Raw genomic sequence first — 18,363 nt, 5'->3', positions numbered from 1 at the left:
GACCTACACTTTTATATATATACCAATCGATTGTAATTGATTTCGGCTACATTTGTTGCAAGATAAACTTTTCATATTTTCCCAAAAAACGACAAAAATACGTAGAAGTACAGAAATTTCGTCTGATTGGCACATAACTACAAATTTCTGTACTTCTACGTATTTTTGGCTAATTTTTGGCTAATTTTTGAGAAAATATAAACAATTGTTCTATTAGAAATTGTAGCCGCCATCAATTACAATAGATTGGTGTATAAATAGTGTAAGTCATCCCTTTTAATTTGCAGTTGTTTGTCAATCAAACGAAATTTCTGTACTTCGACGTATTTTTGTCGTTTTTTTAAGAAAATATAAAAAGTTTATCTTGCAACAATTGTAGCCGAAATCAATTACAATCGATTGGTATATATAAAAGTGTAGTCATCACTTTGAATTTGACCTTACTTGCCAACTAAATCAAATTTCCGTACTTCTACGTATTTTGTCTATTTTTTGAGAAAATATAAAAATGTGTTCTTTCAGAAATTGTAGCCTCCATTAATTACAATCGATTGGTGTATAAAAAAGTATAAATCATCCCTTAAAATTCGACGTTATTTACCCACTAAATGAAATTTCTGTGCTTATACGTAGTCTTGGCTATTTTTTAGAAAATATGAAAATATGTTCTTTCAGAAATTGTAGCCAAAATCAATTACAATCGATTGGTGTATAAATTGCATAGGTGATAGCTTTGAATACTTGAAGTTATTCGTCAACTAAATGAAATTACTGTAGTTCTACGTACTTTTGTCTATTTTTGAGAAAATATAAAAATCGTTCTTCCAGAAATTGTAACCAAAATCAATTATAATCGATTGGTATATAAAAAGGTATAGGCCATCACTTTGAACTCGACGTTATTTGCCAACTAAATGGAATTTCTGTACTTCTACGTACTTTTGGCTATTTTTTGAGAAAATATAAAAATGTGTTTTTTCAGAAATTGTAGCCGCCATCAATTACAATCGACTGGTGTATTAAAATGTATAGGTCATCGCTTCAAATTTAAAGTTATATGACGAATATTTTAAAATTCTGAACTTCTTCGTATTTACTGAATCGTCCTAACACACTCTATTATTTAGTAACTTACATACAATAATGTGTTTCTCCACGTTCGTGCAATCATTTTAGTATAATAATATCCATGTATAATATGAAGAACTATTGAGTAAACAGGTAATTTTCAAACCGTAAATCTAACAAGTCGCAAAGAATTTCAATCAACCGTATGCTACGTACATTGTAAAAATCCTATCTCCTAAAAATTCGAAAAAGTATAGTAATTTTTGAAAATCTACTATTTATTGCATATATTACAAGTCTAGAAGCTCTAAGGATTGCATTGGTGTAAGGAAAATTGAAATTGGTTGACAAACGGTCGTAATACGATTGTTTGAACAGAAAAAATCATTTCGTCTGTACTGACTCTCAATTACTGTTTTTACAATTACTTCAGATATACAAATTTGTTTTCCATCATTCTTTGTTCACTGTTTTTATAAAAGATTTACCTATCCAATGGTGAAAAAAGAATTAAAATTGGTGAGCAAACAGCTAAGATATGGCAAGTCAAAGAAGCGTTCCCATTTTTTTTTCTCACTGCCTTTGTTATACTCTTTTTACTGTAACTTACGGTAGACAACTCTATTCTTCTATTTTTTAATTTGACGTATTCACAAAAGACATATCTTTCTATTGGTGAAGACAGATTTAAAATCGATTATGTAACGGCTGAGATATGACCGGTCAAAGTAAGCGTTCCCATTTTTTTAGACCCCCTTGGTAGTCCGCTTAACTTTTTACCCCCTTGGTATTCCGAGTGTTAACAAAACAAAATGGATAGATGAATTATTTGTGGGGATAAAGTGCTCCCTGCGAAAGCTATATAAGTATACATGATTCACTCTTGGGCTGTATTCGAACATGCTTATCACTGGCGTAGCATAAACATTCCTACCGAATGTGAATCCGATAATGGCAAATGGCAGGTTGTTTTTATTGATTAAGCGGATAGAACGGACACTACACTGCTCGATCAAGTTTGCCCCAAAGGAAAAGAGATGTGCATTACGGTATCCGCTCTGCTATGTAGGCGTGAACGACAAGATCATTTTTTGTGTCCAGTCGCAGACCACTGACGATTTGGATCTGCGAGATACACAGAAACTGTCGCTCATGACGAAGTTATCGTGTGTTAAACCAACAGTATGAATCGAGCCGATTCAAACTAGAGAGTAGCTGCTGTGTTTTCCCGATAGATGCAACTAGAATCAAGTTTTTTTGTTAGGGTAAACTATGCCACTTCGACCACTATTCAGGATTCTTTTTGTGGCTTACAATCAAGTTAAGCGACATACTAACCATCGAACTAATTACCGCATTCGTGGCAAGGAATCGAAAGTTTGATTATAATACTGGTACAATTGTGGTACACGTATTATAACTGAGCGGGGTTTGCCGATGGGAAAATGGCCTCGGAATGTACCACTACCCGAGCAAATACTCATGGGTTCAAACACCACATAGCCCCTTGAAAAGATCTTAAACATGGTCCGTACCAAAATTCATAATTATCAAGACACCATAGAATGGTCTCAATAACCCATAAATACACCAGCATATGGTATTTTATATGGGATCTACCGGACCATGGTGATGGTGTTTTCATGGGTTGAACCCATTTCAAGCACCCATGTCAAACCCCATGAGCATGGGGGTATTATGGGCTTTTCGTTTGCTCGGGTAGGTCTCAGTCATTCTGAAAAGGATCACTGGAAAATCGATAGAGGTAACACCTACTATATCCCGAGATTAAGTTGTTTACATGGGGTGATTGGATTATATGTAGAAATTTTTTTTCTCATAATAACACTGCCAGGTGGATTTAGAATTAACCTTCACACACATCTCGTACGACCAGCTATTTGAAAAGTGGAACAATTGCCGAAAGTGCAGATGGAGCTCAATATAGCAGAAGTTAGCATCCTACAATTTCATCATATCAAACACAGCATACAATAGAACATTAACCAAGCAGAATCATTCGTTGTGTGAAACAAAATGCGACACATCACCGAATGCAGCAATGTTAAAATAAGCTTCACCGTATATACAGGGTGTTTGGTTCATGGTTAAGAATCTCTCGGGGGGTGATAGACTGCCATATTTGGAGAAAAAAATTGTTCTACACATACCATCAAATCTCAACCGTTACAGAGTTATTGAACTTTTAGTGTAAAAAACTTATTTGTCTTAAAATACCTCTAACTTTAAAAGTATACTTTGTATTTTAAATGTTTTAGTTTCATTCGAAAGGTGAGAAAATTTCGCATTGAGTGATGCCCTCACATGTTTCAGTTAATGAGTTTAAATAGCCTTTTCAAAGTAATTTATTGAAAATTAAACAATTTCAGACGATTTTTCGTTCATTTCTTGAAAATCATAATAGTTAACCTCATCATTTTAATAATTCAGATTGTTAGTCTTGATGAGCTGCTTAATTTGTTCTTTGACATGATACACTTACCTTTTCTTATTTTCATGATTTTGGGTTATTCAACTTGGATATTTTTATGTTATTTTCACTAGTACCAGCTCTAATTGAAAAATTACGGCACTTATTGTACTTTTTTTTCTTTTTATTCGAAAGCCAGGAAAATTTTACAGTGAAAAATGTATTAATACCTTTCAGTTAAGTGAATTTAGTATTCTTTTAAAAGTAAATTAGTTTAAAGTTAGTGCTTTTATTAGCATTTTCGTTAATTTTCTTAAAATAGTAAATTATAAACATCACCATTATTATCATGGAAGTAATGCATCTCAGCAAGCTCTGCAGTTCTTTCTTTGACTCCATTCAATTATCTCTTTTGGTTTCGACGCAAAATCGTTTTTATCACATCGTTTCATATGCAAAAATAACGATTTCGAACCCACTACATTTGTGACGAGCTCATGCTGTGTTAACTATTAAATAGCAGCAAAATGAAAAGAGATGTAGATAAAGTGTCAAATTAAAAGTTATAGAGAACATTAAGGGGCATCAAATGAACAATAGTAACGATAAATTTTGTTGATTAATAATTAGAATAATTAAAAAACTCGCCAAAAAAACACAAATTTTGAGTTATTTCGTTAGTAAAAAATCATTTAGTACACTTAACTAAAAGACATTTGTACATACATTGATAGGAAATTTTCTCAGCTTTCCAATGAAATCTTGTAAATAATGATATAAAGCATATTTTTTAGATTAGAGTCTTTTAAGCACTTGCAAGTCGGTTACGGGAAAAGTATAGTAATGAAATTACTAAGAAATGAGAAGAGATAGAAATATGACGTCCAAGAACAAATTATGAATCGTCCTAAAACCCAACTTTTGGATAATGGATATTGTTATAATCATACTTCATTATTTCGAGAAAATTAGCAAAAACCTCCTCAAAAACACTAGCTTTTAACTACTTTACAGCTAAAAGGTAATTAAAACTAATTACTTAAAAGATATGAGAACACCATTCAATGGGAAATTTTCTCACCTTTCGAATGGAACTGCAATATTTAAAATACAAAGTATACTTTTAAAGTTAGAGGTATTTTAAGACAAATAAGTTTTTTACACAAAAAGTTCAATAACTCTGTAACGGATGAGATTTGATGGTATGTGTAGAATAATTTTTTCCTCCAAATATGACCATCTATCACCCCCCGAGAGATTCTTAACCATGAACCAAACACCCTGTATAAACAACGACTCTATAGAGCTTACACGATTTATATCCTCGCACCCCTGAAATTGTTATACACAAATTCGCGTCAAAATCCAAGTTCGTCAAAGACTTGGAGAAACTTCTTTTCGGGTGCTCCTAACGGTGCTCATATGGGGAAAATGCGCGCGATCAAACTAATTCCTTCATACGTAGTAAGTTTATGCAGATCAGCCGAAAATGGTATGTTTAACCAGATAACGCTGGTCACGCACCCAGGGCAAATTTCTACGTTTATTTTATGCAAAGGCGCACTACACCACGGTAACCTTAGGCAGAAGTAGTTAAAGAAAGTTCGCTTGCTATAACCACAAACAGCGCCTAATCATCTTATGCTAAATCACAAACGGCTGCATCTACAGTTGTGGTAGTAACAAATATTCACTCAACAAGCATCGCACCTAGTGTCTAAGCTAACAACAATCAGCACTGCCAACAAAGAAGTGAACGCCGAAAAGGACGAATACACAAAAACCTAGGAACAACAAACAAACAAGAACATTCGGTCGTAAACAGCGAGATTGCAGTACCGATGAGAAGACAGACTGATTGATCCCCAGTGACCAGCGCAGCTTTATCGTCAGGAAAGAAGATCTCAACACGCAGTAGTAAACTGCGTCAATGAGATTGGACGACGATATTGTTTTTTGATTTTTTTTATATTGTAAGAATATAAGATCCACGGCTAACACAGTGAGCCGTGTCAAATGAACTAAAAGAAGGAGGAATTACCAGTGCACAGTAAAGCCACCCAGAACAACAGTTGGCCAAAATCTCCAAATCTGTCGAAATCATTAAACTAGGTTATTTTAGTACTCTAGATTCCATTTCGGTTACATTGAAAATCCACCAATATTTATGGTAGTTATGCTCTGAAAACAAAACTATGTTCACAACTCCCCACCGTCCCCTAATAATATAGCATAGTTCAAATCAAAGTTGGCGAACATGTTGAAATTATCAGCAAAGTCCTTTAAATGCTCTTTAAAATAAAACTGGTTGTGCTTAAATCGGATTAAATTTATAACAGCAACATGTTTCTGACACAGCGATGTTTGAATTGCTATTGAACATGTCATTCCCATTCAGTGGTCACAAAATTTGGAGAATATGTCATTCAATGCATAAGAAACCTAGGAAAAATATAAATATCGATATTAGAAACATAGCGGTTTTGTTCGGTTTTTTGCCACTGTGGGTCGTGAAGAGCACAGTTCTCAAACTGTAGAGCTCCTATTTGTGATAGATGGCTACAGTAAGACTCATAACTTCCTAGCACAACCAGCTGAAGGAGATACGGTCTTCAACGAACATGGTAGTTCAATTAAATCCAACTTACTGATCTGTCAGAAGATCACGTCAACTCTGATTAAATGGGCTATCAGCTATTTGGAACACATCAATCCCCTGGTCCTGATAATAGGAGAAAGTGGTCGGTTGCCGGCACTGGTCGGTTGTTGGCACCTCTATGTAACTTTTGACAGAAAGCAGACATGACATTTTGACATTTCGATAAATATTATTTGTGTGTTATATAAGCACGTTTTTTGTGCCGATTGCTGAAGCAAGTAGACTCGTATGTTCTGTTCTACAACCAAAATATTTTTTGAACAAGTGAAACCTAAAAGTTTTTTTTGATAATTTGCTTAGTGTTATAGAACGAAGTAAATCGGTCGAAAAAGTATGCGTAATAAATATTTACGCAGTGAATTTATTCTATTTTGTGATTCAACAGTGATTGGCACCGAAATGTTCGCCACAATTTTTTTTTGCTGCCGGTTGTCGATACCCCATTTTTTGTGGTTAATTCTCTATAACCTAATCAATGTGGATATTTTCGGAAGGGGTTGACCAGTAGATGCCAGAGATCGATTTTTAACACTAGTTTGAAACCCAAGACGGTGACTTCCGGTTTAGCGTTTTTAACAATTCACGTGATGAAAGCCCACCTGGTCGTCTTTTCACAGCTAGGCAGCACTGTATACACCAGATTGACACGATCGGGGGGAGAACGTTGTCGAAATTGATCCGACCTAAATAGGATAAGATATTGAATATTTAAACGAAGTGCTATCTGATATCCATGAGCTAATTTGTTTTGCCAAATAAAGGTTGGTTCTAGCTAAAGAGTATGTATTTTTCCAAAAATCTTAATGCGTAAAAATATTACCACTAAATTTTCAACGAAGATAGGAAGGCTATTGACTTCTTCAGACGAATTACTCCAAAAAGTACAATTTTGTGGAAGGCACCAACTTTCTATCTCACTTCATTGAAAAGATAGTGTTGGTGCGAATATTCTTCTTTGTAATGAAAATCTAGTGTATACAATGCCACCTAGCGGCAAAAACACGACCAGATTGGCTTTCTCCATGTCATATATTAAAAAATTCCACGCAAACTTCAAGCACGTTGGTACGGTACTTGGAATCGGCCGATTTAACTCAAATTTGCAGCAGAAAATCCCAGTGGGACTAGAAAAGCAAAAAAAAACCTAATTCTGGCTAAGATTGAGACATCATTGGCTCTCGTTACTAGAATCGCGTATCATCTATTCTGTGTCGAGCACCTGATTAGGTAAAATCGTTTTATACGTTATTCGTAAACCATGGCAATCACTAGTGAGGAAGCACTGCCTTGTGGAGAGTTTTAATGATCAGTCTTTTATCAAATTTATTCTACATAATTTATACAATTATTTATATTTTTTTCAGAAAATGTGGTGGGGGACGAGTTTACTCCCTAAATCTGGAACTTTAGAATTTTAAGTTGGAGCACTCAGGGCATTAGTGCAATTACCGGAAGATTACCATTGGTAATTTTATAATTGCGTTGGAGCTCAGATAGTGATTTCATTGTGAGCTTATACTCAAATGGTACATAGACAATCCGAGATAAATCTATCTCGAATTCATCACTACCACCAATTTATGCTCACACGAAATAATAACCAGTAACGAAATAATAAACAAACTTACCGCATTGACTTCGCTCTCGTCGTACCACACGTTGATGTAGCTGTGCACCAGTGCCTGATCGACGGAGATGCGATGCTCGGGATCGACGACTAGCATCTTGCTGAGCAGATCCCGCGCTTGACTAGCCTTGAGACGGTTGTGCTCGTTCGAATCGGTCGGGAACAGTACGTCCGGGAAGAGCCGATCGAACGGGTATCCCGTATACCGTGGACGGTTTTCGACGTAGTTCCGCACCGTCGGCTGTAGCCGAGCCATGAACGAGGGCGACGGTGTGCCCAATTGCTCTAAAAAACGTACAGTTGATGATTACAGTTGACATAGAAAAAATTAAGGAGTTCATACCTATGATTTTATTCCACTGATCAATATGATCGGTACCGGGGAACAGCACCCCGCCACGAATCATCTCGCCCATGATGCACCCGACGGACCAGATGTCGACATTCTCCTTGTAGCCCATACCGAGGATGACCTCCGGTGCGCGATAGTACCGCGTCACCACGTACGGTGTCATCATGAACGTCGTACCGGCCGTACGTGCCAGTCCAAAGTCCAGGATTTTCAACGTGCAGTCCGACTTGACCACTATGTTTGACGGTTTCAAGTCCTGTTGGATGGAAAGAAATGTCGATAAATTTATGGATCTTGGATGTTAGAAATCACTTACCCTGTGGATGATTCCGGCCGAGTGTAGATGCTTGATGCCGCACAGCATCTGATAGAGCAGATAGGACATCCGCTCGTGGTCCAGGTCCATCTGGATAACCTGGCACAGATTGGCATCCATGAGTTCCATAACGAGATAGACATCCTGAAACTCTTCGAGCGTACGCTGCGGTGTGAATGCATTCAACAGTCCGATTATCTGGAATGTTACAAAGCGAACGAATATATTTCGGTTAGTAATAACCGATGATATCAGTGGTGGGTTGGTACTTACATTTTTATGATTGACTAATTTCATAAGCTTAAATTCCCTGTAGGCTCGTTTGGCATGTGTGACGTTCTGGAACGGTCGTGATAGCTTTTTGATGGCAACATTCTGCTGTGTGATTGTGTCATATGCGGCACTGAAATCATTAGGGGGAAAAATTAACGCAGTTGGAATGGGTTTGATAACTTATTTTCGGTATTTGCACAATGAATTGTGATGTCATCGATTGTTAGAATTATGGTTGCGAAGATAATCGAGATTAGTTGTATGAAAATGGTTATGTTGTTTGACTATTATTTCAATCCCACATTGGTAATGAACCATGCGGCCCCATCTAATGAGTTTGACGAAAGAAAACATTGACAGCAGGGACGAAAATGAGTGAAAATGTTACCCAACGTTACATTTGTTATTTCCACAGTTTGTTAGACACATGCAGCGAAATGGTCGGGTTATTTGTTCAGTGTTAATCGTAGTAGGCTTATGATGGAATCCTATATGAGCGGGCTGACTTACCAGACCATTCCCTGGGCACCGAATCCCTTTGCCTCTAGTCGAACGTACCGTACTGGTACTTCGAACTCGGTATCGCCGAATTGATATTTTTCAAATCTATCAGTCATATTGCAAATCACAACCTCCGGTGAATTGTTTGAAAAGAATCTGCTAACTAAAAGTTTTGGTGTTAACTTACGATGATGCGTTTGCGTGTTTGAGAACCAATGTCAGTTTGTATTTTCTACAGCCACTTTCGGGGAAATATGTAACGATGATAGCGCTTCTACTAGCTGACTATTAACTATGATAATGATTTAACTAAAAAGAAAAAAAGAGATGAACGAAATCTATTAACTGAAAGGTTCCTATTAAAAATCGGATACCCAACGATGGAACCCGTAAATTTGAAATTTGCATGCATAATAATGACCAGGCGATATCAATTATGATACCGACATGACACCGATTGGGTATACTATTTAGTAATGGCTCGGAAAAACTAATCGAACCAATCATAGTGAGTGCTGTAGCCCTCTTTGGAGCGCTTATATAATTTCCTATATTCTTTCATAGAAACTCATCTCTATTCAACTGATGCATTAATTCTCTCAATGAAATATGCAAATAATGCTTTGTGTTCCAGACGAACGTCGGAGACTAACACAATGACTTAAAAATAATGTAGAGGACGTATAGGGAAATTGGGGGAAAGATGAGCCGGCGGTTCACCACTATGCGTTAATACTACCTACTACACGCTTCCACATCTGATTTTTAAGGCCCATGTCTCGGGCGCTTCGAGGTGTTGTGGAGCATCGTTTGTGCGGACCCCAACTGGAACTGATGCACAACCTGCGCCTCCTCTTGGGCAACGAAATCGAACACGTGGAAACACTTGTCCCTCGAGAGGGTTGACTACGAGTATTTATAGCTTTGAGTCCTTTGTGTATGTGGCAGACGATTACTCGACTTTTTGGAATCTGATATAAGAAATCCTGAAACAACGTGTGTAAGGCAGAGAGCCAATTGCAGTCAAGGTTCACCAACGTATAGATGCATCATTAAAATCTAGATCCGGTAGTGTGAACAATGTGCAAACCACAGGAACATATTGCTTGCCATATCAGCACTTTTTGACCAAATTTCTCCACTTGCGTCCTCTTTCACATTGGTCTCGTCGTCCAACAAAATGCATGATTCTGGTCGCAAATGTAGAATGCTATTTAGAATAATTTATAATCATCGGCGTAATCAAGAAATTCAAATAGTTTAAGTATAAAAGGAAGATATAAGGACAGATATGACCGCCTTGAGATACACTGGATGTTACGTCGAAGAATGAAGATAAATGATTCCAAATTTTAACAGATATTTTACTACCTGGCAAATGAGATCGGAGCCATTCCAAAAAACTTCCGCAGAAACTGAGACGTTCCAGTTTCGCAATTGTAATTGCTTTTGTAGTAATATTTGTTACAACTTTACCGAAGACATAAAGTCTCTATCTTAATTAGTTCAGAAAATAAATTTCGTATATCACTTATAGGTGAATTAATCACTGAGCGATATATTCTTGTAGATGCGCAAGCATAAAGGCAAGAACTTCTTCGAACAAATTGTACTTCTTAAGTAACTGGTGTATGCGCTATTAATTTTGAGCACGAAAACGACGTTTTAAAACACTGTGGTTTACATCAGAGTGTGGCACAATTTCATTCCAATTGATACGAGGCAGGAAAAGGTGCATTCCTTGAAAATCTGTCCTACGATAGGCATATACCAGTTTATCACCCGACCAGCACAAAATAACTGGCCAATAACCCGAGCATACTATTTTCTGGTACCGTACCAAAACCTGGCATTAATTGATTATTAATACCTCATTGGGGTATTAAGCAGGTATTGAAGAAACATTCTTTACCTGCTTAATGCCTCAATGAGGTATATTACATTATTTTAGTATTATTTATGTATTCCAGTGATTTTTACAAATACCAAATCAATATTTTATTGAACATCTCCAAACAGTGAATTTTGTTATTGGAAGGTTGAAAAGGTTTTGTTATTATTCCGGTATTATAATAACTCGTTCCATTATCAACTAGTTATTCGTAGTTTCTTCTGTTCGGGCAGTGGTATCTTCGAATGTACAAGGTACACATTTCCGGAGAGAACAATGAAGAGCAGGGTGGTGTTGGCATAGTCTAACGAGAGAAGTGGCGTTGCCAGAAATTTGGTGTGTGAGTGGGTAGAGGGGGGGGGAGCGGGTTTGATGAAAATCGTTTATCTTCCGAAAATGCTTAAATTTCATGTAAATTTGGCAAATTATTGAAAGTTCAGGAACAAAATTAGTCTAACAGATGCTTTTAATAATTTCTTTTATAAAGTGTCAATAAAATCATAGTATGATTCTACAAAGTGCATTTTTAAAGTGGATCATCCCATGATCGCAAATCAGTCCCATAAAGATCCCATAGAAAACGGGACAAATATGCGATCATGGGCAGTACATGTTTGAAAACTTTTCTCGAAAGCATCAACGTTGGAGTTTTAACAACCTCGAATAAGCTTTCGAACATAAAAAGCGCATCTTTTGGCGTAATGAAATTGGGACTAGAAGGAATTTTGTAGAATTAACTCTTCAAAATAATAAGAGATTTGATGTCTTTAGCAAAGTTGCTGATAATATTGAAGGCTACACAAATGCAATATATCGTTATATAAAACGATATTTAAGAATGTTTTTTAGAATAGAATAGAATGATGTCTTCAGCAAAGTTGTTGATAATGTCATTTTAAATAACTTTGTTGAAAATATTGAGGCTACATGAATGCATTACATCGAAATATAAAAATAAATATATGCTTAAGAAATTTTCTTAAAGTTCTTTTCAATACATTATTTATTGTAAGCTTCAGAAACTATCTTATATAAAATGCGAACAATATTGTTCATACACAGCAGATGAGATTTATCAATTACAGTAATAGCAGAATAATTGATTTTAAAGGTTTTCCTTTACATAAAGTCAAAAATATTTCCATATTCTGAATACACGAATGTTGTTGAATGCCTTCAACAAAATTAGTTATGGAATGTCTTCAGCAAAGTTTTTTTCAATTTGATTATAGTGGCATTAACCTTAGGGTCTTTCGGTTTGTTGACAACGACAACAAAACTTCAACCACATTAACGTGAAATTGTAGTTATATTTGAAAAAGAAGCTTCGTTTTAATAACATGTTTGTGAAATCTTATTTACCACAATCGCTGTGATTTTTTAATCTTTTTCTCGTTTCTGGGAGTAATTTTAGCCACATTTTCCACGAGGTGATTTATATCGAAGTCAACCGCCTCTTTTAGGTTCTCTGCTGAACATTTCTTAAGCTGGTCTCTTTTCCGACAATAACGCTACATACCCATCCCTCTGAGTTCTGTCGCTCTTTATCAACCTTACGACGTCAGCATGTTTGTACAGTTGTTATTTGTCGTGGTTCATGTGTCTTTGCCAATCACTGTTGTGTCGACAATTTTTTGTTGTATCCTTCAACAACCACGCTTTTTGATCATATAGAGCAGTGGTTTTTCAACCGGGGGTGAATTCACCCCCAGGGGTAAATTAAAGTATTGTAGGGGGTGAATTACACGGGATGAACTCTAACTTGTATCCTACCATTCCCCTGTCCTTATATATTGTTTCAGTGTGTCAATAATTGATATGCTTACCGAGAGTACTCAAGAACAGACTCCTGATTGTAAAATTATGGTTTTCTTCCAATTGAAAATCAGTTTTTTTCTGACAGGGTAATGAGGGAAAACAATTTTCAGAAAGGGGTACATCATGGGGATCGATATTCGAGAATGGGTTCATGGAATGAAAAAGGTTGAAAACCACTGACATAGAGCTACATGAAGTATCAGCGATTTTTATTAGGTAGGTTATAAGAGTGTCTGCTGACGTTAGCTGACAACGTAAGCCTTAAATAGTCGTTTAGCAGCCGCAGTATGCCCTTTTACCTCGCGGCTAACACTATTATCGGATGTCACTAGAGTTCCAAAATTTATGAGCTCGACGACAACTTCATGCCGCATCCATTCCCATCTTGGAATCAATATCGTTTTGACAGCATCGCTATCCACCAGCGACCATGAACATTATCTTGTCCAATTTTGAAAGCTTCCCATTCAAACGGCATAATCACCTCGTACACTGCTCCACGATTGACTCTGATATTGTCAACAACATGTCTTCGTATCGTACCTTTGAACGCATTTATTTATCCCAACCAAGACAAAATATATCGGCTCAAGGGATATAACGTTGGTCTATGCTCCAAAATAATATATATCTTTTCAAACTGTTTAATGAAAAAATGGTTGAAAGAACCCAATCAAATCCCGCTGGAGTATGACTCTGAATTCTGGTTTATTTTTGTCCGATTACCTGCTCAAATGTTTCAACTGATTCCGGCTTTATTGGTTTCGAAATCGGACACTGCATTTGAGCTGGTATCTTGACAGAAACCAGACAGGATGAGTCTAGAAGAAAGCGGAAACTAGTCCCTGTGTGAATGACTATGTCTAGTCAATGTTAAGGAATACCATGGAAAGTTAATCAATCTTGAACGCGAGCAAGTGCAACAATTAATAGGCATCTACAGAACATCGATAGAAAACTCGATTATAAATAAGTTTTACTAAATTTCTGTAGACTTCTGAAGAGATAATGAAAACTTCGTAGATTTCAGGGGATGGTTCAGGTCCGGTAACTTGTCCGGATCCTAAAACAGGTCCTGATCCAGACTAAACTAGTTCGGATACGCGGACTGGTTTGGATCCGTAATTATCCCGGAGATAAACGGAAAAGATCGGCAAAAAGCATCGCATCGATTCTTAACATTTGTGCAATCAAACCTGGCCAAAAGTCTGACTGGTTTTGCTCGGTAATAATCCAATGACAGAATTCGACCGAAGTAACCCACATACGAACAGATCCGTGCTACCGTTTAGTATCTATGCGTAATATGTGTTTAAGGTTCAAAGAACTTTGGGCGAGCGTCTATAACAATTGAATGCTTGATAGTATGAGTTCGAAAAAAATGTGTTCAGCTTTGCCACTGGTTTATCCATATAAAACCTTTTCAAAACTCTAAAAGAAGAGTATTAATCGATTTGTTAGATTGTCACGATTTAAATAATGTAAAACGGCTGCTGGAAAAATTCTGGACCTAGCTTTTGAAAAAGTGGCGTTGATTTTTGTCACACTACCATACTGTGCTGGGGTACGTAATACAACTGCGTAATGAAAAAAACTCAGCCGCTTTTTCAAAAGCACCATTCTGCCCGGTCAATTGTGTTCTAACAACTATTTTGCATAATTTGAAGCGTTATAATCTAATAAATCGACTGATATTCTTCTTTTAAAGTGTAATAAATACTTTATATGGATAAACCGGTGGCAAAGCTGCACACAATCTTTCCGATGCATACTATCAAGCGTTCAATTCTTACACATGCTCAAAGAAAGTAACTTGAGCCTTAATACCGCAATGCGTAATTGCATTGTATATTACCAATATGATAATACAATCTTACCCAGAAATAATAGAAACATACACGTCGGATTTTGGGTGAATTGGAGTAGCCATTTTTTGGCCAAGTTTCCGCTAGAATGAACCGTGTCTTCTATCTCTGCCAAAGTAAAGTGTTTCCCAAACCCAATTAAGATGGAATTTACACTCGCATGATGAACGCCAAAGCGCTTTCCCAATTTTCACTTAGTGACACCTTTTTCACTTAGCCATATATCCAAATCCCTAATTTTCACTTTATTTTCAATGCGCAACATTTTGGGAACGAAGAATTTAATCCGTACAAAAAATAAAACAAACGAAAGATAACAGTCAAACACATAGCATGCTGTGATGAGAACGATAATTCAAATGATTTGTATGCGTACCCTATTATTATGGTTAACTTTGATTTATGAAACGCTCAGTATGCCGTGACTACTATTAAACGTGTACAATTTAAGCAAACATTGATAATCAGTAGTGCATCTCTATGCGGATGTAGTATTCAAGTCTCTGGTTTAAAGGTTTATTGTACAAAAAATCAATTTTTTTTACGGATTTTTTCTTTTATTTTGATAACGTAACTCTGAAGTGACAACTTCGTTGAAAAAAACAGATAAGTTGATAGTTGGAGTCTAACATTCAGTAGACCGCAGGGTGTACGTGAGTGTGACAGAAGCTAAATACGGAATTCCTACAACCTGAAAAAGGTAGACGACTTCGTGCAGGTCCCACACTCTAGGAACTGATATTACCAGTTAATATATAACTTACCCGTTTTGTATAAAAGGTGATCATTGGAAGTGATTGTATAGCTCTGACAACGGCAAAAACTTATGACAACGGCAAAAACTATGTTAGAAAATACATCATTTGCTTCAACTTTAAATTGGACTCGACACGTAATTTTTCGTCTCGAATTGCACACATATATTAATAAGAACAACAATTTGTTCAAACACATCCGTTAGAAACAATAAATTGTGCTACTTTGTGTTGTGATCATAATAATATCTCCAACATGTCCGTCATACCCCCACCATTTAATCCGCAGTCTGAAATAAGTGCACATATTTCTTCGTTTTCTATTTCTTAAAGAAGAAGCTTATCGATATTTGTATTCTGGACACTCGAAAACCAACATATGTAGGGTTGTGGTACCGGTAATACCGGTACCGAAAATCCCGGGAATACCGACCGATTTTTGGTACCGTAATACCGGTACTGAACAAAATTCAGTACCAGTATTTTCGGTACCATACAATTTTTTTTATGAAAAATATATGGACTCTCTAGGGGGACCTGTTTCAAAATATCGGTCTGCAAGATGACTTTTCATCAGATTAATTACCTTCTAGATAAATCGTTGGGCTAATACTTTTGTGGGGGAATGAGGTGGGGCCATCATCATAACAATTCAATATAGCTCCCGTTGTACTGAACGGTATATTTAAATTCCTGCACTATTTTGTCCAAATTAAATTTTAACGATCTTGTACTAATCTTCAAAATATTCAAATCTAGCGTAATAGACGTAAACATTTGCTATGATTTTTTTTATTAGCGACATTCCATTATTCAATAGGTGGCGCGTAATAAGACTATGGTTTAAGTCATGTCTGTATTTGGTTTGCTCTTAAACTTTTATCTATAAAAGAACGAACAGCGATTTAGTAGCTAACAATTTTAGACTTGATTAACTGCTTCTAATGGGGCGATTTGTAATTATTGGTGATCGGAAAATTCAACGAGAACACTTCCCCTCAGAAATTAACGGTTCATACAGGGTGTTTGGTTCATAGTTAAGAATCTCTCGGGGGGTGATAGACTGCCATATTTGGAGAAAAAAATTGTTCTACACATACCATCAAATCTCAACCGTTACAGAGTTATTGAACTTTTTGTGTAAAACACTTATTTGTCTTAAAATACCTCTAACTTTTAAAGTATACTTTGTATTTTAAATGTTTTAGTTCCATTCGAAAGGTGAGAAAATTTCCTATTGAATGGTGTTCTCATATCTTTTAAGTAATTAGTTTTAATTACCTTTTAGCTGTAAAGTAGTTAAAAGTTAGTGTTTTTGAGGAGGTTTTTGCTAATTTTCTCGAAATAATGAAGTATGATTATAGCAATATCCATTATCCAAAAGTTGGGTTTTAGGACGATTCATAATTTGTTCTTGGACGTCATATTTCTATCTCTTCTCATTTCTTTGTAATTTCATTACTATACTTTTCCTGTAACCGACTTGCAAGTGCTTAAAAGACTCTAATCTAAAAAATATGCTTTATATCGTTATTTACAAGATTTCATTGGAAAGCTGAGAAAATTTCCTATCAGTGTATGTACAAATATCTTTTAGTTAAGTGTACTAAATGATTTTTTACTAACGAAATAACTCAAAATTTGTGTTTTTGGAGAGTTTTTTAATTATTCTAATTATTAATCAACAAAATTTATCGTTACTATTGTTCATTTGATGCCCCTTAATGTTCTTTATAACTTTTTATTTGACACTTTGTCTATATCACTTTTCATTTTGCTGCTATTTAATAGTTAACACAGCATGAGCTCGCCACAAATGTAGTGGGTTCGAAATTGTTATTTTTGCATATGAAACGATGTGATAAAGACGATTTTGCGTCGAAACCAAAAGAGATAATTGAATGGAGTCAAAGAAAGAACTGTAGAACTTGCTGAGATGCATTATTTCCATGATAATAATGCTGATGTTTATTATTTACTATTTTAGGAAAATTAACGAAAATGCTAATAATAGCACTAACTTTAAATTAATTTACTTTTAAAAGAATACTAAATTCACTTAACTGAAAGGTATTAATACTTTTTTCACTGTAAAGTTTTCCTGGCTTTCGAATAAAAAGAAAAAAAGTACAATAAGTGCCATAATTTTTCAATTAGAGCTGGTACTAGTGAAAATGAGATAAAAATATCCATGTTGAATAACCCAAAATCATGAAAATAAGAAAAGGTAAGTGTATCATGTCAAAGAACGAATTAAGCAGCTCACCAAGACTAACAATCTGAATTATTAAAAGGATGAGGTTAACTATTAGGATTTTCAAGAAATGAACGAAAAATCGTTTAAAATTGCTTAATTTTCAATAAATTACTTTGAAAAGGCTACTTAAACTCATTAGCTGAAACATGTGAGGGCATCACTCAATGCAAAATTTTTTCACCTTTCGAATGGAACTAAAATATTTAAAATACAAAGTATACTTTTAAAGTTAGATGTATTTTAAGACAAATAAGTTTTTTACACAAAAAGTTCAATAACTCTGTAACGGTTGAGATTTGATGGTATGTGTAGAACAATTTTTTTCTCCAAATATGGCAGTCTATCACGCCCCGAGAGATTCTTAACCATGAACCAAACACCCTGTATACACCAAACAACAAAACGGAAAAAAAATTGTTTATGGGCCCTTTTCTTAATGAAAAAGGCTATACTTGAAAAGGGAACAAAAACATCGCAACACCAAGAAAGGGATCAAAATAAACGTCACATAATCATTTGCTGTAAACAAAAGGGCTCACCCGCACGCACT

The 18,363-nt window shown here is 35.7% G+C and overlaps 1 protein-coding gene across 11 annotated transcripts in view; it reads right to left on the bottom strand.

Annotated features, from left to right (window-relative positions):
• LOC131678825 (stress-activated protein kinase JNK) overlaps window positions 1–18,363 on the bottom strand; it is a 324,602-nt gene that overhangs the window by 28,471 nt on the left and 277,768 nt on the right. For 10 of the 11 annotated variants that reach the window (XM_058959187.1, XM_058959188.1, XM_058959182.1 and 7 more), the window contains 4 exons: window positions 8,727–8,856; window positions 8,454–8,651; window positions 8,129–8,393; window positions 7,787–8,070 (listed from right to left, as the gene is read on the bottom strand). In XM_058959187.1, the coding sequence (XP_058815170.1) occupies window positions 7,787–8,070; window positions 8,129–8,393; window positions 8,454–8,651; window positions 8,727–8,856 (877 nt within the window). Of the gene's footprint in view, window positions 1–7,786; window positions 8,071–8,128; window positions 8,394–8,453; window positions 8,652–8,726; window positions 8,857–9,236; window positions 9,537–18,363 lie in introns of all 11 variants that reach the window. The other variant, XM_058959193.1, reaches the window with a different exon arrangement.

The sequence above is a fragment of the Topomyia yanbarensis genome, chromosome 2 (genome assembly GCF_030247195.1).
Source record: "Topomyia yanbarensis strain Yona2022 chromosome 2, ASM3024719v1, whole genome shotgun sequence".
NCBI lineage: Eukaryota > Metazoa > Arthropoda > Insecta > Diptera > Culicidae > Topomyia > Topomyia yanbarensis.
The sequence above is the reverse complement of the archived record's forward strand: the minus strand, read 5'-3'. Positions and strand labels throughout refer to the sequence as shown.